The sequence below is a fragment of the Sebastes fasciatus genome, chromosome 24 (assembly GCF_043250625.1).
Source record: "Sebastes fasciatus isolate fSebFas1 chromosome 24, fSebFas1.pri, whole genome shotgun sequence".
NCBI lineage: Eukaryota > Metazoa > Chordata > Actinopteri > Perciformes > Sebastidae > Sebastes > Sebastes fasciatus.
In genome coordinates this window covers 8,343,929-8,367,947 of record NC_133818.1, presented here as the reverse complement: position 1 = coordinate 8,367,947, position 24,019 = coordinate 8,343,929, and the positions used below count along the sequence as shown (strand labels likewise).

Genomic DNA, 24,019 nt, shown 5'->3' with positions numbered 1-24,019 from the left:
GTGAAAAGGAGGTGCTGCAGCACAGCCGGTATGAGAAAACTTAAATGTTATTTTTAACATTAAAGCATGTAAACATGTTCTAGTAGAAACCCAAAATACAAGTATGCACCTTAAAATAACCGTATTGGTCCTCTTTAAGTGCCTCACTCCCTCACGCATCTAGCTTTTCATTGACACAACACTGTCTGCTGCAGGAGGGACTAATGAGTTATGGGATGGTAACCCTATGACCTCAAACTACTCAACTCCACTGGACAGTTACAAATGAAGTGTGACAATATTTAAGTGCCTGAACAGTGTTGTTTCAGGACAACTAGTTCCAAGAGTGCCCGATTTATAACGACGTATCGAACTTTCATCTCGGCCAAAAACATGTCCACCTCTGCTTAGAACAAGTACTAGGAGACTCCCATCCATCTTGAGCAGACAAGGGTCCATTGATTAGATCAAAACTCCAACTTGTTCACTAACACTCACCAGGGGACCAATAGCAGCATCACGTCAATAACAGATCTGTCCTGCCACTTTAGCTTTCTTTTTTTTTTAAATCACCTTTGATTAAATAGTGTCAAAGTAGAGCAAAGTTGGGCACCACTGGATTCGATTAGGTTTGCTCCCAAGCAGCTCAAAGACAAACAGAGGAGCTGTGTTAACAAGGACGGCAGACTCAAAATGTCAAGCTGCGGCAAAAACATTGCCACGGTCTAAGTTTTAATCAGCTATAGTGCGGGGACACGGAAGGTCAAGGTAGCTGATAAAACTCTCCTGTCTACATTTAACTTTTAATAGACTTCGTGAGGTTGTCGGCGATTCAAATCAATTTGCATGCCCCCAGTTGATTCATCTCGCGGTGAAAAGTACAAAGGCATCAAGATAGTACAACCGACGTGCCCAAAATTGGCTAGTGTAGTATAGGCATACAGGATCGTGGTGCTTTATGTATAAGTGAATAAGATGGAAGTCTTTATTTAAACTCTATGAAGAGAACAGGGCAGAAAAGAAACAGACATCATTGAAAACAAACAATAGAAAAGTCGAACTGCTATGTAAATCATAGCTCTGTATATACAGTAACACAGGAAACAGAGAGAAACAGCTGAGACTGTGTATTAACAAGTTTGGAATGAGCCTTGTCAAGTAGTTTATAACCAATTCAACAAAACACATGAACAGGGTGATCCAGTGGTGTGCAAAGAAAAATAAATAACAGTGATTTGTATTTACATTTTCACAATGTCATGACCAGCAACCATAACAATTTTGTTGCATTCACAAGTAATTCCTAGCATTTGTTTAGCTGATTATTTCTTAAAAAAATATTTAGCAAAATGGCATCAGTTGTTGTGCTGCAATTTTTAATTCAATATTTCTGGTACTCAATGAACTGAGGTAGTCTAAACAATATTTAAGGGTGTTATTGACAACATTTTTATGTAGAAAAATATATATATATTAAAAAAAAAGAAAAAAATACATCTGCAGAGCCTTTATAAAAGGTGTCAAATAAAAGTATGGCTGTTATGATGTTAACATTCATTTTGGACCCGTCAAAATGTTTAAAATGATTAAAAATGTCGGGTTTAAAATGAATGTTTCTAAGCAAAATGTCCAAAATGAATTTTTATAAATAAAACATTCATTTTGGACCCACCAAAATGTTTTAAATGATTAATTCACAATCATAATAACGGAAGATATCCGACAGTTCCCACGTCCAACAAGGCTTGTGAGCTAATAGTAAATCGACGATGGTATCACGTCGTATCTCTGTGTTGTCAGTTAAATGGCTGAGATTGACGGTAAGTGCCTGGCAACGCCTTGTTGTGAAGTAAATGCAGTGGAACGGTGGAGGGAGAATGCAACCTAGTGGCTGAATGTTATCAATAGCACCTTTAATATTTGAAAAGACAGCCTCAGGTCTTCAATTGTATATTAACATTACCTGTCGTTGGTAAATATTACCTTCAGAAGAACAGGATATTATGACATTGCTCTGTGTAGGAAAGGAAAAGGCAGAAAAACTGAAAAAATAAAAAGCAGCTAGACATTTATCAGACATGCACAGGACAACGTTGAAAGCAAGACAAACTAAGAGTTAAGAAAATCTCTCATGGACACTTTAAAGTGTAATACTAGAGAGAGATCCACAGGAATAACAACATTCCCAATTGAAAGTTTAATAAGAGTCAGTAAATTAGAATTGCTGAGAAAAGCGTCTCCAGGACAGGAGGAGCCAGTCCTTCTATGGAATCATATCCGGAAGAGGATCACCGGCACAGGAAGCGCTTACAAAAAGAGGAGCCAAGCTACCAAACAGGCAAACCAGCATACATGCCCTAAAGAGTATCCAAAGAAAGTTTATTTCGCAGGCAGAACAAGAGCACAGGGTGATCTGTGTCTATAAACAGGCCACAATATTCCAACACCGTGGCTATGAAGAGCGCCAGTCTCAGCCATACTTATCTCATGTTAATCATGAGGCCTACAAAAAAGGTAGCACATGCCAACACACAGCTCTCGACATGCCTAGGAGCAGTGCTTTGAAGCAAATCGACATGCAGGACAGTCCTACAAACAGAGCGCGGGCGAGGGGTTAGTGGCATAGTAGAAGCAACTGGTTCCACAACAGCAGGAAAACTAATGTTAGGCCAGAGGAGAAGAGAGGTTGGTCCAGGAAAACACAATACTCCCGACAGCTGCAATTTATTCCACCGTTCACTCGACAGGTCAGTCTAGAGTAGACAAGCTGAAGGTTAGGTCAGGGTAGAGACAAGCAAGGGGAGGAAAACACAGCGGCCGACGTCTCCTTCAATAAATCGGCCTCGGTTGTTTCATGCTGTAGTGGGCCTCCGACGCCGACACATATGCGGACTCAGGGAAAAAATCATCGTGGAACTCGGCCAGAAACCTGAGAGAGGGCGGGGAAGGGAAAGTACAAGAGAGAGAGGGGGAAATGTGGTGAGATATTGTGACTCCGACAATCATCTGACACGATAGGCTTACATGAAGCGATGACAAGGAAGCATCGCAAAGGTTTTTTTCCTAGATATCCCTGGCTCATTCCACAGAAATCCTAGACCCCTTGGCCTCTGCTCGGGGGTATATATGTCGGACACAAAGCCCGCTCATCCAGCCCTATACCACCACTAGAACCAATCGCTACGACAGAACGACGGAGAACATGAGAATGACCGAGTCAGAGAGGGAAGAGTGAAAAATCCACCCCCTCCCTCCTCCTCCCATCTAATCAGTAGCGGGGAAAACTAATCCGGAATCTTCTTAGTATCCGCTACTCGGCCAAATCCTCTAAATCTTGCCATCTCATCTTAACTCCACCGGCCTTCCTAATCTCAATGCAAACAAATTATCCTCATCAGAGGAGAACTGAAGAACGCTTGGACAACGAATGACAAATAATGGGACAATAAAGGGAATATATGAATGAATCAAAGTGAGTTTATTTAAACCTAATGCTTCACTTAATAAAAAAAGAGATTCATTGAACGGGTTTCAATGCATATTTATTAATCAGAATATTTTTTTTTCTCACTGCTAATCTTCATTGCTGTTAGATCAGTAATAATACAAGGCAAGCTGCTTTTGGGCGTTCACATTGTAAATCAGCATAACGTGTGCGCACACACACACACACTTAATCATTCTCGCGGAGAAAGGGAGAGTGAGAGATCAACTGTGGCCAAATCCCAGAATGCACTGGTCTCTTGACTGCGACATCAATCGCTTTTCGCCCGCTCTGCACAATCTGCCACGAGGCTGATTTCAGAGTAAAAAAAAAAAAAAAAGGCATCAAGGCTTTCCCCAAAAGACATTGATGTTTTAGTCTGCGTCCAGTGTCCTGCAGAGTCTCCGACGCGGTGGAAATATTAATTAGTTACTGACTTATCAATCCTGTCTTAGCGACTTCATCACAGAGCTACGGAGGAGATTGAAAATGCAAAAGTAATTTATTTTTAAGTACTTTAGTCTGTGCCATTTTACAGAATAATATTCAATGACAAGAGATGCACCAGTGATGACACTGCATGGTATGCAAGAGGAACTGCTGCTGAAAAGGATAATGTATTTTATGTTACAGTCCCGTGTTGACAAGAGAGACCTTCTGTCCCGCCGTGAGAAAAAAAAAAATCATCACATATTGAATGCTGTAATCATGCTGTACTTCCCACAACCTGACACTGAATGCCAGCTCTATTTTCAGAAGACCACCTCATGATTTCGTGGCACCGACTACTGAGCTCCGCTTTATTTATTTATATACATTTTCTGGTTGAGTTGTGGAATAGACGGTAATTCTGGCTCTCGGACAGCTCCAGCAGCGAGTTCAGGCGTTGCTCCGCAGCGCTGCTCGGTGGCGGGGAGGCGGTACCGCGCGTGTTTGATTAGAGAATGAGAGGACCTAAATCCCCCAGGTTTGGGACCGGCTGAACTGAAGATCGCTGGAGAGGATTTAAAGATTAGACTCCCGCGCTTGTGTAACGCCCACTCATCTCCCTCCCTCTAACACATGCTCTTTCTCACTCCATCTCTCCACTTTAATTCTCACAGAATTGTCAGGAGCTACGCTAGTACTTCATATTTGTACAGAGACTCTGTGTATAAATGTGTATGTGTATACACCACAGACTGTCAACAACAACGTTGCTGCCATATTTATGCCTAGATGACTTTATCTTGAGTGTTAATGGAGTAACTGCATAGCCTGGCACTGATCGATCCAAACTCCATTCAGAAAACAAGCAATTTAAAAGTTGTTTGCTTGTCATCTTGTGGACAAACCTGACAAAGCATGAATTCAGACTTTTTACAAATCTGCATCATTATGTTGTTATTTCGGCATACTTTTGACCTGTTTATTGATATTGAATCACAGCACAATCTGTTTATTTTGGGTTCATACCGCAGTAGCGACGTGTGGCTTGCTAGATACAGTCAGTGCAATGGCACTGTATGTGAATACAGCTCGCCGCCGGGTGACGTTATGAACCCAGACACTACGGCGTTTTGTTTTCCCACACATCTGGGACTTTCACAACATGTACAAAGCAGCAACAGTGCTCATTTCTTCTATGATTGATGGAGGAAATGACGGAAAGAAAAGTTGTTGGTATCTATGGAGACAAGCTCCTTCTTCTCTCTGGTGCGTCCAGTGTGAATTAACACAAATACGCGAGTAAATCAAGGTGAAAATTTGCTTCGCTCTTGGTCTGAACACATCTTAACTTCCAGGTTTTGCCCCTTTCTCCTTGCAAAATTAGAACTTCCTGCAGCTCAACACCGGCGCACTTACTATTGAGCTTTAACGCTTAGCTGGGTCAAACCTCGGTTAATGGACCGCGCAGGTTATTAGCGAGGTGCATTTTAAGTCAAAGTGCTTCCTATTCCCTGTCCCGTTAATTGAATGCGGCACCTCGTCTTTTTAATGATTTATCCTCCCTGGAAATTCGTACACGGTTTCACACAGTTTCTGTCCACCTGACGGCACAATCCGTTTTTCAAGAAATGGGGTGAGATTTCGATATTATGCCTGAATGTTTTAGCGAAGGAAAGTGTAAGCCTTTAGGCCTGAGTGAATCAAAGATTTCCCATCTGCACAGCGTGAAGAAACTTGAAACCTGTGCTTAATCTTCTTAACCCGTTTTAATTAAATAGTTTCGGTCCCTCTCTTGCTTAGTAAAACACTTGCCTCTGAGACTAAAAACACCTATACGTTTGATTTGAACACAATAATCACTTACCTGAGGAAGAGTTCTAAATGCTTGACGAGGGCTCGGAGATTCCTCTCTGGGATCTGCATTTTTCCCAGGATCTCAGGAAGCTTCACTGGAAGAAAATGGTGGGAAAGTGATAAAAAAAATCATGAAATAAAAAAGGGACATTTTCCCCTTTACCACAATCAAACCAATGAGAAGTGAACCGGTGAGTAAAATAATAAGAGACACCAACCGAAAAGCCGCAAGAGGTGCTGCGATCCGTACAGGTAGGAGGGTGGAGGAGGCTGGTCGTGCAGAGGGTAATTATCAGGAGTCAGCTTCCAACTCAGCACCTGGTTAACGGAGTAAAGGAAAAAAGCAGTTATGTAACTATCCAAGTGTCCTTGAGCAGGACATTGTTTCTCTTCCAGTTCATAGAACGTTCATCACACACAATTCCATCACCTCATTGAGCTCGTTGTTTCTCCGGCTCTCGAGGCCGTAGAAAGGCCCACTTCGCTCTTTGCTTGGCGTCAAGGGCAACGGGGAGGATGAGCCGCTGTGCACTGGGGTTTCTGGGTAAAAGGAAAGAACAGAGAACATGTTTAGATAAACTTCTAGCTGTGTTGCTAACAAAATAAACTAATAACAGCAAGAATCAATGCAAGTTTTGAGAGTGCAAAGTTCTTCTTAGGAACCCTGAGAAGGGATGAATGTGTGAGGAGAGAAGTAGGATAGCACCATCTACTGGGCAAAACTGGTTTCTACACACACAAAAAATTGTCACTACACTGAGTAGGATTATACTGAATGTTTCATATTGACATCAATCTGACTGTGTGCATCTTGACTTGTCAAACATAATAACATTAACGATAGAACAGAGCCATCGTTGATGTTATTAATTGCACCTGTGCTTTTCCAACAGTCTTATTTAGATAATAATAAGGTTGCATAATTGCAGGCCACGAAAACAGTCACTGATTTTTCAGATATCAATTGTCCTGAACAGAAAAAAATATTTCAGTAGGGACAAAAAAAAAAAGGAGGAGGACTGCCTCCTCGACGGACGTCCCGCTGGGATGAGCGGGTCTCTGCGCTCCTCATGTGAATAGACAGGCAGACGCGAGCGCTTGCCTGCCTTGCGGCATGGAAACGGCTTCTGTGCTCGACTGTTTTCTGTCGGTACAACTTTATTTGATTAAAATATATCTTATCTATAGGCTACATATCTACAGACTATCAGGCCAGGCAAAGTTAGTGCATTATTATCATACTGTCGGAGATGTGTCAGTGTTTTTGTTCCGATGTTCGGCATGGAGCTGACACCCGCCCACTCTCTCGCATGTTCACGCCAATGTCAGGTTGAATGTTACAGCTAGAGTAATACCACAATCAGCTTTTATTTGAAGTGATGTTTCTTTAATGGAGTGTCATCTTACTTCTGTCGAGGTTGAGGAAGAACTTGGGCTGGGAGGAGGTGTCGACCAAACGGCGTTTGAGCTGCGGGGATGCTGTGGCACTGCCTCCACCTGGATCATTGCATACATCGTATTAATATATGTATAAAATAGCTCACCAGTGTAATCATTGTTACAATATGCTTGTTACAGCCCCTTTAATATGCAATGCATTGTTGGATCATTTTCAAAATAGCACCAAATCCTGTAAAAGCTGATTACCTCCACTGCTTCCTTCAGCTGGCCGGTCACCTCCAGACGTGTTCCTGGTGGAGCGTCTGAGTGACTGCGACTGGAACGAGATGCAGTCCATGTCAGGGTGGCGCCGGCGCTTCGGGGTGGGGGCCGGGGCGGTAGGTGTGGTGGCAGAAATGTCGCTCAGCGCTGGTTGGCTGTCTGTGGACTGTGGGGTGGGCGGGTTGTGCCCCAAAGGGCTCGGGCTGCGCTCTCGCTGGGCGCTTCAAACGCAACGGAAGAAAAAACAGACTTAATGGTGGAGCACTATAGCCAAATGCAGTAGATCATTCCTGAAACAACACACACGACTTGGTTTATTATGACACTTACTTGCTGGAGCAGGGGGAGCTTTCGTTGACGGCCAGGAAAAGCCTGGAGGAGCTGACCTTTTTGAACTGGGCTTGTTCACAGGGGTAGAGGAGGATCATGGGTAAGGTGAAGTCAAACGTGATCCTCAGGCCGTCGACCATCTCCTTACACAACTCCTCGCTTAAAACAAAAGACATTTAAGGATCAGTTAATGCTCATAATCATGCATGCAGTCTGGGCCAGATGTAGAAATCAATCCTACGATTTAAAAACAACATTTTAGTAGATTTGGGTAGTATTTCTTCCTCCGTTCAAAGCTGTTTGCAGACTCACCTCTTTTCTGGAGGGATTGGCTGAGGGCTGCTGCTCTGCGTGGTGGTCTGCTGACGCCGGTACCTCTCGTTGGCCATGAATGCTTTGTTGATGGCAAAGTGCTTGACGTAGGACTCGAGGATGTGCACGACATTCGTCTGACAGGGAACCATCACCAGCTAGGAGAGAAAAAAACATGGTTGATTATGGACAAGCTAACAAAAAGTACAAATATCAGTACCTCAACAAATGTGTAACACTGCTTAATATCTGTACCTTCTTCCTCTTGTTGATGTAGAAGCAGTCATCCTCCAGTTTCTTCTTCAGAGTATCCGGGATGTTGATGTCAACGTGGACGATCTTCTCCTCACATTCCCTTTTAACATTAATGTCGGGCTCAACCCTCTGAAACAAACAAAGTATGAACCTTCAGGTAGAGTGGCACTCACTGCAAGTTGGTCCAGATAACAGCATCAGCTAAAGGCCTAAAATGTAAATGTTTGTCTATATGTGCCCTTGTCTGAGATGGAAATGAACTCACCATTTTGTTGATATCCTCAGAGAAAGCGCTGTCCCCGCTATTTGAAGAGTCAGGGTCAGAGTCGTCCCCGTCACTGCTCTCTGAAGATGAAATCAAACCTAGAGAAAATACGGAGGGATTAATTTGATTGCTATGGGAGACTGGGAGCAAAACACAAAGGCCGTGACAGGGAAAGATTTCTCACATGCGTCATCGCTGTCGTCCTCCTTGGGGAGAGTCTTCAGAGAAGATTTAGTACCAGACTGACGACGACGCCTCTTCGCCCATCCCTTTCTCTTCCTGCCGCCAGGAAAGAAAAGAAAACACACACCATCTGTATCAGTCTAAAATCAACACAAAAACTTCTCTAGACAGATAATCAAGTAACAAAAGCCATTCAATGAGAACATGCAAGAAAATACACTCAATGGTTATATATCCATGACTGAATGAATGAACAGAGTATGGACTTACATGCGACCTAGTGCTTTTCGAGCCAGTTTATGTTGCAATTTACGGTTTTCCTCAGAGTCCCTTAGGACATGATCCTCTGCAGCCCAACGATCCCAGCTACCCAAAAACACACATTTAGAAAATAAAAATCACTGCATGGGTTTGACAGCAGTGTATATCATTACGCAAGTTGATGAACATGAGATTTTGCAAGGATAAACACCACAATGAGTATGGTATATTTAAGTAGGTAGGTGACTCTGGTTCATGTGATGTTAATCAAAGCAAGCCAGTTAATGTTACCTTCTGTTCCAACCGTTGAAGTGAATCAGGTACTTTGGGATTCTTCTTCCATGTTCATCACCACCAATCAGGACATCAATGACCTGTAATGTGAACACAAGACAAAAAGAACAGTCTTACTCAAGGCTCCTGTGGTTTGAAAGACAGTGCTTCTACTCACAATTCAGCAAAGGTCATTACTCAAATACTGTGGTCAAGTCAGCAGACCTGGAATGTTTGTGCATTTACGCCAGTATTGTTCTTTAGCATGCTGTCTGACTATTTCCATGTTTTGACACTTTCAGTTCCTTGCATTTCAACAGGAAATATCAGTTTTTTTGCACGTTTTTGTATGCTGCTGGTGTTACACCGTAATCTGTGACCATCGAAAGCAACACGCAACACAAAGTCACCATTTCTGGCGGCTGTCGTCAGAAAATGTGACCCCATGGTACCTGTGTAATAAATGAGGCAAATATTTGACAGAAAACACACACAACTAAATTGCTAAAAAAACATGTGTTTTAATATTTCTACTTAAAGATATATTCACAAAAGAAAAGTAAAAGATAGGTACAGTGGGGTCACCATTTCTGACCTTATGTGTTGCTTGCTCTTTGCAGTCACAGATTTCGGTGTAACACCGGATATAGCTACTTCCTAGTTACTTTACAAATCGCGATTTTACATAATGCAACACTGTCTTGGCTCCAGTAATTCTGTCATTAACATTCAGTCAGTTATTATCGGGTTAATAAAGTATATAATACATCCATCCATCCATCCATCTTCAACCGCTTATCCGGGATCGGGTCGCGGGGGCAACAGCTCCAGCAGGGGACCCCAAACTTCCCTTTCCCGGGCCACATTAACCAGCTCTGACTGGGGGATCCCGAGGCGTTCCCAGGCCAGAGTAGAGATATAATCTCTCCACCTAGTCCTGGGTCTTCCCCGTGGTCTCCTCCCAGCTGGTCGTGCCTGGAACACCTCCCAAGGGAGGCGCCCAGGAGGCATCCGTGCTAGATGCCCAAACCACCTCAACTGGCTCCTTTCGACGCAAAGGAGCAAGGACTCTACTCCGAGTCCCTCACGGATGACTGAGCTTCTTACCCTATCTCTAAGGGAGACGACAGCCACCCTCCTGAGGAAACCCATTTCGGCCGCTTGCACCCGCGACCTCGTTCTTTCGGTCATGACCCAACCCTCATGACCATAGGTGAGAGTAGGAACGAAGATTGAACGGTAGATCGAGAGCTTTGCCTTCCGGCTCAGCTCTCTTTTCGTCACAACGGTGCGGTAAAGCGAATGCAATACCGCCCCCGTTGCTCCGATTCTCCGACCAATCTCACGTTCCATCGTCCCCTCACTCGCGAACAAGACCCCGAGATACTTGAACTCCTTCACTTGGGGTAAGGACTCATTCCCTACCCGGAGTAGGCAATCCATCGGTTTCCTGCTGAGAACCATGGCCTCAGATTTAGAGGTGTTGATTCTCATCCCGACTGCGTCACACTCGGCTGCGAACCGATCCAGTGAGTGCTGGAGGTCGCAGACCGATGATGCCAACAGGACCACATCATCTGCAAAAAGCAGCGATGTGATCCTCAGCACACCGAACTGCAAACCCTCCTCCCCCCGACTACGCCTCGATATCCTGTCCATGAATATCACAAACAGGATTGGTGACAAAGCGCAGCCCTGGCGGAGGCCAACCCCCACCGGAAACGAGTCCGACTTATTGCCGAGGATCCGAACACAGCTCTCGCTTTGGGCGTACAGGGATTGGATGGCCCTGAGAAGTGCCCCCCTCACCCCATACTCCCGCAGCACCCCCCACAGTATCTCCCGGGGGACCCGGTCATATGCCTTCTCCAAGTCCACAAAACACATGTAGACTGGATGGGCATACTCCCATGCCCCCTCCAGGATCCTTGCGAGAGTGAAGAGCTGGTCCGTTGTTCCACGGCCAGGACGGAATCCGCATTGTTCCTCTTCGATCTGAGGTTCGACTATCGGCCGAACCCTCCTTTCCAGCACCTTGGAGTAGACTTTACCAGGGAGGCTGAGCAGTGTGATACCCCTGTAATTGGCACACACTCTCTGGTCCCCCTTTTTGAAAAGGGGAACCACCACCCCGGTCTGCCACTCCTTAGGCACTGTCACCGACTTCCACGCGGTGTTGAAGAGACGTGTCATCCAAGACAGCCCCTCCCCACCCAGAGCCTTCAGCATTTCTGGGCGGATCTCATCAACCCCCGGGGCTTTGCCACTGTGGAGTTGTTTGACTACCTCAGTGACTTCCACCAGGGTAATTGATGATGGTCCCCCATCAGCTTCCAGCTCTGCCTCTACCATAGAGGGCGTATTGGTCGGATTCAGAAGTTCCTCAAAGTGCTCCTTCCACCGCCCGATTACCTCCTCAGTTGAGGTCAACAGTGTCCCATCCTTACTGTACACAGCTTGGATGGTTCTTAGCCTTTAGCTTTCCTCATACTGCAAGAGGCTAGTAAGGAATATCCGAGCATTTGTCCAACTCCAATTAACGTTACAGAACACCATTTCACTTATTGACATCTAATAGACCAGTTTTAAAACTAAAACGATGTTTATTTACATGATAAGGCATTGATACTTCAAGTAGGCAAGCTAACACTATAGCTAACTTTGCTGCAAACATGATGAATGCATGACATAACTTTAGCTAACATTACTTGTATATTAGTATTTAATATTGTAATGTTAGTATTGCTACTTAAATACAACATTTGAAGCTTCTTACACCTCTGCAGCTCACACACGCAGTTAAACAGTTAAAGCTGTTAGCTCACTTTGGCTAGCAGCAGCTAATGCGTTGATGTAAACAAACCGTCTGTTAGCAGTTAGCTTTGAGCTGGCTAGTTAGCAGCTAACAGCTAGCTAACTGCTAACAGCTAACTAGCCAGCTAACTAACCAGCTAACTAACCAGCTAACAAGCTAACTGCTACCAGCTAACTGCTAATAGCTAACTAGCCAGCTAACTGCTGACAGCTAACTGCTACCAGCTAACTGCTGACAGCTAACTGCTAACAGCTAACAGCTAACTGCTACCAGCTAACTGCTGACAGCTAACTGCTAACAGCTAACTGCTACCAGCTAACTGCTGACAGCTAACTGCTAACAGCTAACTGCTAACAGCTACCAGCTAACTGCTAACAGCTAACTGCTGACAGCTAACTGCTAACAGCTAACTGCTGACAGCTAACTGCTAACAGCTAACAGCTAACTGCTACCAGCTAACTGCTACCAGCTAACTGCTAACAGCTAACAGCTAACTGCTGACAGCTAACTGCTAACAGCTAACTGCTGACAGCTAACTGCTAACAGTTAACAGCTAACAGCTAACTGCTAACAGCTAACTGCTGACTGCTAACAGCTAACAGCTAACTGCTAACAGCTGACAGCTAACTGCTACCAGCTAACTGCTGACAGCTAACTGCTACCAGCTAACTGCTAACAGCTACCAGCTAACTGCTACCAGCTAACTGCTGACAGCTAACTGCTACCAGCTAACTGCTACCAGCTAACTGCTACCAGCTAACAGCTAACTGCTAACAGCTGACAGCTAACTGCTACCAGCTAACTGCTAACAGCTAACTGCTACCAGCTAACTGCTAACTGCTAGTTAGCTAACTAGCTAATGAAAACGACATTGCGCACCTATCAAATAATACTCATTATGTCTGCTTGTTACTACTTTACTGTTCTATAAAATAACTCTAACGTTACTTTAATGAATTGCATGCCTTGGTGACACTTCTGGCTGTATTACTTTATCAAACAGCCTCATAAGAGATTAGTTAATTAACATTAAAAACACATTTTAGTTTACTGATGAGCTAAATCATGCAGAAGGAAACCATGGAAACCAAGCAAGAAACCGTTGCTTACATTAACGGCTGTTCTTCTGAGGCCACTAGCTCTTCACGGTGGATGCATACTCTCTACAATCTGCATAAACAACCCTGCTTTTCCTAATATAAAACACTCTTTTTGGGACAAACTCGACACACTAAGTCTTAACATTACTAACACAAGCCTTTATTACCTTGGCGTCGTACAACACTTGAGCCTTGGTGGGGTCTGGTTCAAAGCACAGGACTCTCTCTCCTTCTCTGTGAAATGGATATTTAAGTCCCCGCGAATTCATTTGTTCATGGCGCCGCTGTGGAGGAGAGGGGGCATCGATCTGGACCCTATAAACCTCCTTAACCCTTTCCTTTCCTTCCTGTGAAGGGTCTCCCACTCACTACCAGAACACACACTAGATGGAGGAGGGCGCTGTGGAGGGAGGAAGGCAACCATTACTACGCTGCCTTCACTGAGTACTCGTAAATGCCCCACTTCAGCATGTCAGAACAGCACATTCACTACAAAACCAAGCTTGAAACTGATCATCACACAAACGTCAATTTTGTCTGTGAATTATTACAAATTCAACATTGTGACATGATATATAATCATTTTCTATGTGTACTCATTTACGTATGCTAACTTCCGTTCACAATATTCCAATATTCTACAGAACACTGAAGGCAGCATGAAAAACGCGATTCAATAAGTTGAAATGGTCTCTCACGGACACCGTACTAGCAGTGCAATTACAACATCTGGCCAACAGATGTCAGTATATGAGCACAACAAAATCTACACTAAACTCATTTGCCTTCATTTTTAGAAGAAGGAGAAGAAAGAAGAAAGACACTTTATAAGTTAAATTTTTTCACTCTGTTATATACAGGACATACACACATGCACAGACAAGTGCATATCCTGCGTCTATATACATCTATATGTACCTATATACATGCACCTGACAGTTGGGGGTTTGGTGCCCTGCTCAAGGGCACCTCGGCAGTCTCTGCAAACTGGCATCTCTCCAGCGACCAGTTCACACTCAGTACTTGGTCCATGCTGGGACTTGAACCGGCGACCCTCTGGTTCCCAAGTCCCTATGGACTGAGCTACTGCCGCCCCTAAGGTCCCCACCAGACTGCTTTTGTTCAATTAGTTAAATTAACTTGAATACATATATGTAGTCTACTTATTAGCATGCATTATAATTCCACAATAAAGCTAAACATGCCTTGACTAAGGGTAACCTACAGTATGTCTGTGTGGACCATGAATATTAGGTTTCTAAACCATTGTCCAAGGACGCCCAGGGCTCTATGTATTGTATTGCCTAACAAACATGTGAAACAGATTTTTACTTTAATTCACCTATCCCAATTTCAATCACATACATTACCATCATCTTTATAATATCTACATCCATATGAAAAAGTAGGTCCTACATGGGTCCCTGGGATAAAATCTCACCAAAGAGGAAAAGCCATCTGTGTCTGTTTAGGGATCCACAACATGAAAATTATTAAGAACCCGCGGGCGATTTATTGGACTATTGCAAATGGCCTCAATTACAACTCTGTTGCTGATCATATTCTAAGATTAAATATCTATATTAAAGCAACCTATACAAATTAAACAAACCACGGGTATCATACACTCTGTACCTTAGAGGAGCAAAACATGTTTTGGTATTGAGTTAACACAGTTTCCTCGAGGCAAAATACAGTAAAAGAATATGTCTCAATAATCTAATCTTCCTCTATTGGAACAATATGGTGGCTCTTACGTATATACAGTATGGGGATGTTTACATGTGCAGCCAGGAACACGTGAAATCTTTGGTTGAATACATTGCTCTAGGGTACAAACTGTGTGTGTGCGTACATTACTTCAATCTCAGGGTTTAATCACTTAAAGAAATCTAAAAATAGACCCTGTATCACTAGTTTATTGTTTCATATTTCATATCTAGGTCTACAAGTAATTTGATTTCCTTTGTTTCCTGACCTTGTGACCTTTCTCATTCATAACTGTCTGACATGCTTGGACAAAGAAATGCACACTGATCCCCGGCACAGGAAACCATGTCTCTACCGCTGCTCATTTTTGCTTAACATGGTTTCAGGCAGTGCTGCTCTAGTCTGCTATTGTATACCAAATATGGACAGCGTCTATATAACACTGAACACGACTGGCTGTTGATTTGTTCTCCTTCCCTTTGACCCTGGCTGCGTCTGATGTATTTTGACAGTCAAGTTAAGTGATCACTGTTTCACATTAAATGCTTTCCGTGGTTACGCTGCATACAGTCCTGCAAGGCAGATAGTCTTTAACATATGATGAAGAGCTTGCAAGATGAAAAGTAAAGGATGCTCTATACTTTCTAGATTCATGGTATGGGAACATAGGCTAGATAAGTTACTATTAACATTAATGTTTTGCTGCAAAAATATTGAATGTAGGACTTAATGTTATAACTTTACTTGTAAATTAGTTTTTAGTTACATTGTAACGTTAATAATGCCATCTAAATATATATACTGACAACTATATAATAGGCTCATACTGACAACTATACAGAAACGTGTAAGTATACTTGGCTTATACTAACAAGTATACAGAAAAGTCTAAGTATACTTGGCTAATACTGACAAGTATACAGAATAGCTTAAGTATACTTGGCTCATACTGACAGCTATACAGAAAAGTCGGAGTATGCATGGCTTAAACTGAAAAGTCTACAGAATAGTCTAAGTACACTTGGCTTACACTAACAAGTATACAGAAAAAGTCTAAGTATACTTGGCTTATACTAACAAGTATACAGAACAGTCTAAGTATACTTGGCTCCTACGGATAACTATACAGAAAAGTCTAAGTATACTTGCCTTATAGGCCTACTTGTACTTAATCTTTTGATTGAGATATACTTAAGAAAAGTATAATTAAGTCTTCTTGCCTTACAGGCCTCTAGAAATGTATACTTGGCTTGTAGTTGTGCTTACTTTTTGATAGAGTAGCCTATTAAAGTGTGCCAGCTTGTGAAAATACTTCGTCTGGAGCATTTTTGTCTGCTTGAGAAACATTATCTTCTTAGCTATCATGGAATGGCATTAAAACAGCAAGACAGTAAGTTAATACCTGTTAAATTACAATGGTCAAATTGTGGTTACAATGTAAAACTTCTCAATTATGCACTGTTGTTCCATATGACTGTTGTTTTTGGCCTTTTCCCCCAAATGGAGGGGCACGGTTCAAGGCAATAACGCCTCAGGTGCTGGCTCCTTTCCATAAACTCCCCATGTTTTCTTTCTACAATTCCTGCTTCTGTGTTTTCACTCAGCCTCCCCCCCCCCTGCCAACTGTTTTTAGAAGGGTCAAATCTATCTCAGCTGTTATCAGTGTCACGTCACGCTGCGTCGTGTTGTATGTGTGCGAGCGTATCATGCGGCGCGGGCTTCATAAGCTCCTTTATCAGCCGTCCGGCACCCTCCTCTCCGGGCTCCTGCTGTCTCTTTTCATTTTTCCCATACTTTCACACACTGGGCCACACATGCTCCTCTCTCTCTCTCACACTCTCTCCTTTAAACACACTGGAATTACCGAGCTCCTCCACAAGCATCTGTGTAAACAAATGTCTGGAATATACAGCCTCTTGCACAGGTGTATAAAGAAAGACTATTAATCCTATGGCTCACTTATTGTTCAGCTAATAATAGCACGCAGCGTGGCTTCGCTGATAGGCCTATTATTGCCAGACGGCGAGGTGGATTAATGGGAGACGAGGATTAATACGCCTATTTTCATCCCCGGCTAATTCATGTCTGAGTGCGTGACCTTCTGCCCGTCTGATTATTATGTCTGTCTACTTGCATAATTATGAAAAAATTAGCTTATTAATTATAGAAACATATCTTACCCCATCGTTTTTAATTGCAAAGGCAGCAGAAAAGAAAGTTAAGCTTAAATTGAAGCTTTTCTGAGTGGACTTTGGTGGAGGAGATTAGTGAACACCCACTGGTGATCATCTGGAGGGTATTTATATTCTATCAACAAAGAGAAAGAGGAGCCATGGCGGTCTAACGTCGACTCTTCAAATGCAAACTCACCTGGAGATTTGAAAAATAAAATCAAAGTGCTTAATAATACCTGTTAAACCCTAAAATCTTAACATAAAATACCCAAAATGAATCAGGAATAGCTCCTCAACCAAAAAGCTTACATGCATGTATCTGGTCTCCTTTGAAAGGTAAGAAGCTAAGGAATATGAATCCATTGTAAGTAAACTAAACTATATTACCACGAAAATTACAATGGAGATGCAATAAAGGGAAAAAAGTAAACATGGACCCAAGCTGTTGCCTAGCAACTCAATTCCGTTGCAATTCCATCAAAATGTGATAAAACGGAGCGTTTCAGACAGAGGATAAATACAGGCATATTCAGGCTGACAGTATTAGGAAAATAAAGTTTTTTTTTAACATTAAAGCATGTAAACATGTTCTAGTAGAAACACAAAATACAAGTATGAACCTGAAAATGAGCACGATATGGGACCTTTAAATACTTGACAAATCTGACTTTAATCTGTTTCATTTTGAACAGATAAAAAATGTAAATTTGCGATTAAGTATTTTAATGGATTGACAGCCCTATAGTTTTTACATGAAATTTGTTAAGAAGCAAAAAAAAAAGTATGCATGGCAACCTTTTCTGAACCTCCTCCCACACTCCTGCACACTCTGTTAAACTGTGTTCTCACTCCACTCTAGTTAGGGCTGACCAGAGGAACACACTGAGAGGAGAAGACTCTCTCTTTCTCCACTCTGCAGACAGACGCAGCACATTCCAGTCTCTCACCAGCTTGTTGGACCTTTTTCCTTTTGATGGTGATGGTGATGGTGATGGTGATGGTGGAGACACTAAACTGGTGTCTTTTATAGCTGCTGATGTGAGATAAAGGTTGGAGACATGTCTGCAGCGCACGGTCTCCTCAACAGCGTCTTCTCCTGCTCCTCTCCAGCCTCCAAAGCCATCACCAAACGGAGGCTCCGACAGACCCGGAGCCTGGACCCGTGTATCATCAGACACTGTGAGACCGGAGGAGGCGCACCGGTCACCGGAGCGTCTTTACGCACCAAGATACCCGCACTAAAGGAGCCCATTGCACCGTCCATCTCCTCTCCTTCCATACCTCTGGATGTTTCTCCATCATCCTCCAGCTCAAACTTTGACTATGACATAGTGAAGCGGGCCAAACGGAATACTGCGGGGGATTTACCGGGTCTGGTGACCGGGAGCACCGGGACTACCGGGAGCACTACCGGTAGCACCGGAGCGCTCTTCTCCCCGAGGAGGTGGCTGCAGCAGAGGAAGGCGCAGCCGGCCAGCTCGCACGCTTACGTCGTGTGGAAGTCAGAGGTAAAACTTTATTACAACTTAGATTTTCAGTGCAGTGCATTCTTGTTTCTGTGATTTTAATTCAGTAATCCTGCAGGTAAAATGTGTCACAGTTTTTTTACAAGTGAAGATTTGAGAAAACACCTGTTCCCACTTCTTTCAGTAAGTTATTAAAGGGACTGTTTGTAAGAATTAGAAATAAATCGTAATCGTAAACCAGGACGTAACTTAAGTTACACCACTTCCAATGTTATTTTATCTCAATCAACGATCTTTTCCTAAACCTAACTTAGTGGTTTTTGTCACATAACTTCCGTACTTAAGTTATGCCTCTTACGGAGTTATTTTTACCCAAACCACGATCTTTTCTTAAACCTAATTAAGTAGTTTTTGTCACGTAACCTCCGTACTTAAGTTACGCTCCTTCCTGTGTTATTTTACCCCAATAACTTTTCATAAAATATGATATGAACCGTTGTATGAGGATACGTTGTAGCGTGTGCCCACACAAACCAGTCTGTTGCTATTTCGTACACTTTCAAAGTAATTCAACACCAGATGGTGAATATTTGTGCATTCACTAGTATCCTGCTCTACCAGCTATCTAAAAAGCTCTACCAGTATAGTCTTACACTGATCTGTTAAGCAACAAGTTTGGCCTTTCTGTGTCTGCAGTTGCTCATTCCTTAAAGGGACTGTTTGTAACTTTCAGAAATGCGGTCTGAACAGCGTAGCCACACGCGAGCGCGCATATGCGAGCGCGCATGGGACACCGACCCGGTAGATTTATACGTGTAAAAAGATACAAACAGTCCCTTTAAAGTGCTCCCTTGATTTGAGCTATACACCATGCAACTCTTTATGACAGCTCCCTGGAACAATTAGAAAAAAGCAATCAGCAGACTTTTGCACACTGATTATTATTTCTACCAGAAGCAGTGCAAATCTTCCTGCATGCCAGAAGACACATCTGCTGAAAACCTCTTTTCAGCACTCTGAAAAAAATGTTTTATTCTTGGACCCAGAGCTGGAATTCCACTGTGTTCTGAATCAGACAGCATGACTGGAGGTGTGTGTGTGTGAAGATGGTGGAAGATTTATGGGTTTTTTGAAGAGGGAAGTGTTGACCTCGCGTTGACATCTGCACCTGGAAGCCGTCCAGTATCAAACGAGTGTGTGGTGTGTCTTGCCCAAGGGCACGTGGGTAATTAACTGGGTGGAAGGGTGCTTCACTTCTTCTACCTGGATTTTTGGCTGGACTGAGTGATGAAGTTATACGATTGGTCAGCCGAGTGTTTCCTCATTGGCCATTGCTCTTTCAAAAAAATGAAAAGGCGGGAACAGTGCTTTACGCGTCTGGCTCACGAAACTTGGACCAAGCTGTCAAACAAGGCGATCTAATTCTAAAATGAAACAAGATTCAGCAGTGGCATCGCCTATTTCTCGCTTTTCAGTTGTAGATTTTGGTGGATTGTTTTTAGACGGAATAACAGAAGGTTTACGAGCAGGTCGCCGTGTTGTTTCCTGTTTGAAAACTAGGGACCAATCAGGTGCATTCAACAAGAGCGTACGTCCTTACCGGAGTGGACATGTACCGCTGGATTTAACATTATAGACATGACCAGTGACTATTTGTGTAACAATTTTAGCCACAAATCCACAGACTTAACGTACACGGTCCAGACATAAACTCGGTGTCTTGTTTCCCTGTGTTTTCAGCCATTATGAGAGTCACATCTTACACAAAAGTACGTTCTGGGAAAGCTGAAGAAAGGATTATATAAATCCAACAAAAGTTTTTCCCTCAAAAATCCCTTTTATCCCCTCCCACTGTTGTCGCCATTGGGCTTTTGTCTTCATATAGGCTTCAAATTGAGTGTGAAATAAGCGGAAGGCAGCGTATGAAATCCTTACCAAAACATACTTGGGCGACTTAGTTTGGCACGAGGCCACATGCACTGTTGAGAAGGTTTGATCATTTCCCTGCTTCTTGTGTGACCTCGGTCGATACGTGTCGTGCTTGTCTTTCCACGCCGAGTGTGTACGTGCAGCGGCGGCAGTGTGTGATGCGAGGGACTTAAGGCCACATGGCCCGGGACTCGGTTCTCACGACTGCGAGTGGTCACAGGGTCAGAACCATGCGGCCCTCAAACAGCTCTCCCATCATTTCCTATTACAAAGAGCAGCTCCAGCTTCACACAGGCACGCATCCACGCTCTCCTCTCCTCCCTCTCTTCCTCCTCTCTGACATGTCGAGGAGCTCTCACTCAGCAGTTTCCCACCGCTGCAGCTCTGTTTTCCATGCCGCCTCCCCCCCCCTGCCGAGGATAACATGAGGCCATCGGTTTGGAGTCATTAACACAAGCTGGACCATGAAGTTATTGCACCTCGGAGTGTTTGTAAAAATACCGAGCTCCAAGAAGTGTTGCTGGTCTGCTGGGAGGTTTCACGCACTGTTTGGTGTGAAGTGAAATCCTGGAATGAAGTGTAAACAAAGACTTTGTGTTGGGAATGTGGCAGATTTTAGATTTAGTTGCAATGCGCTTCTTTTTTTTTTTCAAATGCAAACTGAACTCAGATATCTTGAATTAAGGAAAAGATGAGATTTACGTGATGTTTTCCCACGGCTATGTCGATAACGAAAGATTTGAAAGGTTATCAGTGGGAGTTTGGTCCAAATCGGGGGGGTAGTAGAGGAGCAAGCGTTCCATCCCAGTTACAAAACTATTTGATTCTGTCTCACTTCCAGTTTACACTTTGCGACCCACTGGGGGTGTGTTTCTCCATGTTGCAATTGACACTTAAAGGTGCAGTGTGTAGCATCTAGCATCTAGTGGTGAGGTTGCAGATTGCAACCAACTGAAACTTCTCCCGTGTGCCAAGCGTGTAGGCCGACGCCAAAAATGTGAAAACGCAAATGTCCCTATCTAGTCCCTATCTTGTCCGTTCTGGGCTACTGTAGAAACATGGCGAACCATTTTTTCATTTCAAAATGAGACTTAAATAAGCAGCTTTTAAAATTGTTTTGAACTATTACCAGAATATATTAAGGGTCCCAATTTCACCGAACAAAGGATAAAGCAGCGAGAGACGACTAAATACAGTGTCTACGTTTACGGGCACAAAATACTCCAGTTTTTGCCCTTATTCCAAAAAAGACAATATTCAATATTCCTACTAAGCTGTTTACATGGCTAATTAAATTATATATTGCATTAACATTTCCATTTACATGCAGCCATGCCTCCTCCTTACATTCCTTAAACCACCTTCTTGAAAAAAAAAAAATATTATGGAATATCTTGTGCATGTAACGTAGTCAATGTCTGAATTTTATCAATGTAGAAAGACAGGTTTATGTGTAGGTGCAAGGTCATGAATCACAATCTATGTCCAACGTTTGCTTTGGTTGGGATCCCACTTTAAATAATTTGCATGTGTACCACTGAGTGTGTGTGTGTGTGTGTGTGTGTGTGTGTGTGTGTGTGTGTGTGTGTGTGGGGCAACCTGTGCAGATAAGTCTATGCCTTTTTAAGGAGGGAGACACGGACAGAGAGGCAGACAGAGAGAGAGAAAGAGTGGAAGGGAGAGACAGAGACAGAGTGGAGATGTAATGGTTTACACAAAAAGCAGCGTCTGACAGTTATATTGGCCATGATTGCTTAATAGCTATTTTTCCACGGTCAGGTTGATGTTGAAAGAACAATGACGCAAAAAAGAGAAATCTTCAGAAAATACCCTCTGTGTTATCACAGCAGGAGGGTCAGTGACTGGAAGTGGTTCATCTTGTGGAGCGATTGACTCGAGAGTTGGGCGTCGTGTCAACACGTTTTTGCAAAATAGCACGCGTATAAAAACAGTGGAGGTTTTTACAGGAACACACTGGAATTTGTGAGTTTAGTGTGTGAAACATACACTAAGCAGCCTCTCTGCCAACACCATATTCATGTTATATGCTTACACAGACGCACAAGTGCTCGGAGAGGAAACAGTGGTCGGCTAATTTAATCCTGGTTGTTTATGGGGCGCCACAATGTTGACATTGTGCAGTCTATTTTTAGAGCCCACTTACCCTAATGCTTTAGAAGAGGGGCTAAGTGAGGAAAATCATTCCAAAATGAGATCTCAAACTGTTAAAAACACTACAACTATTGCTACTAAATGATTGATCGCGGAGGAATTTAGCGGTGGTTCGGCGAGGTCAGAGGCGACCGACATCCCTTGGTGCCCCAATGTTCGAAAGAAACACAGCAAAAGTGCACTCTTGGATGCCCCTATGGTAAAACATGATAAAGTGCCCTCTAGGTGCCCTTCCAGTAGAGAAATAATGCCCTCTACGGTGCCCGTCCAGTTGAGAAAACATGAAGAAGTGCACTCTAGGGTGCCCTTCTAGTGGAGAAAACATGATGAAGTGCCCTGTAGGGTGCCCTTACAGAGGAGAAAAGGGGATAAAGTGCAATCTAGGGTGCCCTTCTAGTGGAGAAAAGGGGATAAAGGGCCCTCTAGGGTGCCCTTCCAGTGGAGAAAATGTGATAAAGTGCCCTTTGAGTAGAGAAAACGTGAGAAAGTGCATTATAGGGTGCCCTTCGAGTAGAGAAAACATGATAAAGTGACTCCTAGGGTGCCTTTCCAGTAGAGAAAATATGATAAAGTGCTGTCTATTGGTGCCCTACCAGTGTAGAAAACATGATGAAATGTCCTCTTGGATGCCCCTACAGTAGATAAAACATGCAAAGTGCCCCCTAGGGTGCCCTTCAAGTGGAGAAAAAGAGATGCAGTGCACTAATGGGTGCCCATAAATTGAGAAAGCGTGTTGAAGGGCCCTCTTGGGTGCCATTAAAATTAAGAAAACATGATGCAGTGCCACATGCTAGAAAACTTTCTGCCCTTTTTATTGTTTCCGCCCCTGCCCCTCTGTCAGCCTGAGTCCGCCACTGCTACTAACACATAGTGGAGTCAGATGAAAAGTGAAGGAAAGGAAAAAAAAACGTGTGTGCTTGCTCTGGCCTCTCTAGTAATCTCATCAAGTAAGATAATGTTAGTCGTGAAGACTAAAGAGCTGCTATTAGAGCGCAAGAACTGTTGATCCCGAACTTTATCTGTTTTGATTGGTTTAATGACACCCACGTTGAAACAGTAGGTGGTTATTTCTGTGTTTGCACAAGGCCAATCCCACTTTTCTATTGACTTTGTGCCTTAACCATGGTCATGACAGCTGAGAATTTGGAAGATTAACATTTGGGATTTTCTATTTCTTACGACAGATTAATTTTATTTCAGATAATGGCTCATTTGGCTGCTTTCAGAGCAGCAAAAAATGTTGGAATCACTCTCGTAAAAGCATGTGGAGTGGGGAGAAAAGACATAGTTTGAGTGTTTATTGAAGTGTCACTGCTTGAGCGGTGTCTTCATTTGGAATACAAACACTTAGACTGACAGTTGCTGA

At 43.2% G+C, this 24,019-nt stretch overlaps 2 protein-coding genes across 3 annotated transcripts in view; one reads left to right on the top strand and one right to left on the bottom strand.

Annotated features, from left to right (window-relative positions):
• Window positions 1-945: 945 nt before the first annotated feature.
• Window positions 946-13,619, bottom strand: LOC141763040 (MSL complex subunit 3-like). The gene is made up of 14 exons (XM_074627289.1): window positions 13,370-13,619; window positions 9,306-9,388; window positions 9,024-9,119; window positions 8,755-8,849; window positions 8,571-8,668; window positions 8,306-8,434; window positions 8,051-8,208; window positions 7,739-7,897; window positions 7,394-7,629; window positions 7,154-7,243; window positions 6,177-6,286; window positions 5,965-6,064; window positions 5,757-5,841; window positions 946-2,908 (listed from the first exon to the last, which is right to left on the bottom strand). Exons 1-14 carry the CDS (start codon window positions 13,469-13,471, stop codon window positions 2,809-2,811), a joined length of 1,641 nt encoding a protein of 546 aa, XP_074483390.1. The 5' UTR covers window positions 13,472-13,619; the 3' UTR covers window positions 946-2,808.
• Window positions 13,620-17,938: 4,319 nt separating this feature from the next.
• Window positions 17,939-24,019, top strand: part of LOC141763038 (rho GTPase-activating protein 6-like) — a 79,827-nt gene continuing 73,746 nt past the window's right edge. For both annotated transcript variants that reach the window (XM_074627285.1, XM_074627284.1), the window contains exon 1: window positions 17,939-18,594. In XM_074627285.1, the coding sequence (XP_074483386.1) occupies window positions 18,145-18,594 (450 nt within the window). In that variant the 5' untranslated portion in view covers window positions 17,939-18,144. The remainder of the gene's footprint in view (window positions 18,595-24,019) is intronic.

Coding starts and splice junctions, on each gene's coding strand:
- LOC141763040 (XM_074627289.1), bottom strand. CDS start 13,471: ATGAATTCGCGGGGACTTAAATATCCATTTCACAGAGAAGGAGAGAGA. Junction 8,209..8,305: donor ACATCAACAAGAGGAAGAAG/GTACAGATATTA, acceptor TTTCTCTCCTAG/CTGGTGATGGTTCCCTGTCA. Junction 6,065..6,176: donor GAAACAACGAGCTCAATGAG/GTGATGGAATTG, acceptor TCCGTTAACCAG/GTGCTGAGTTGGAAGCTGAC.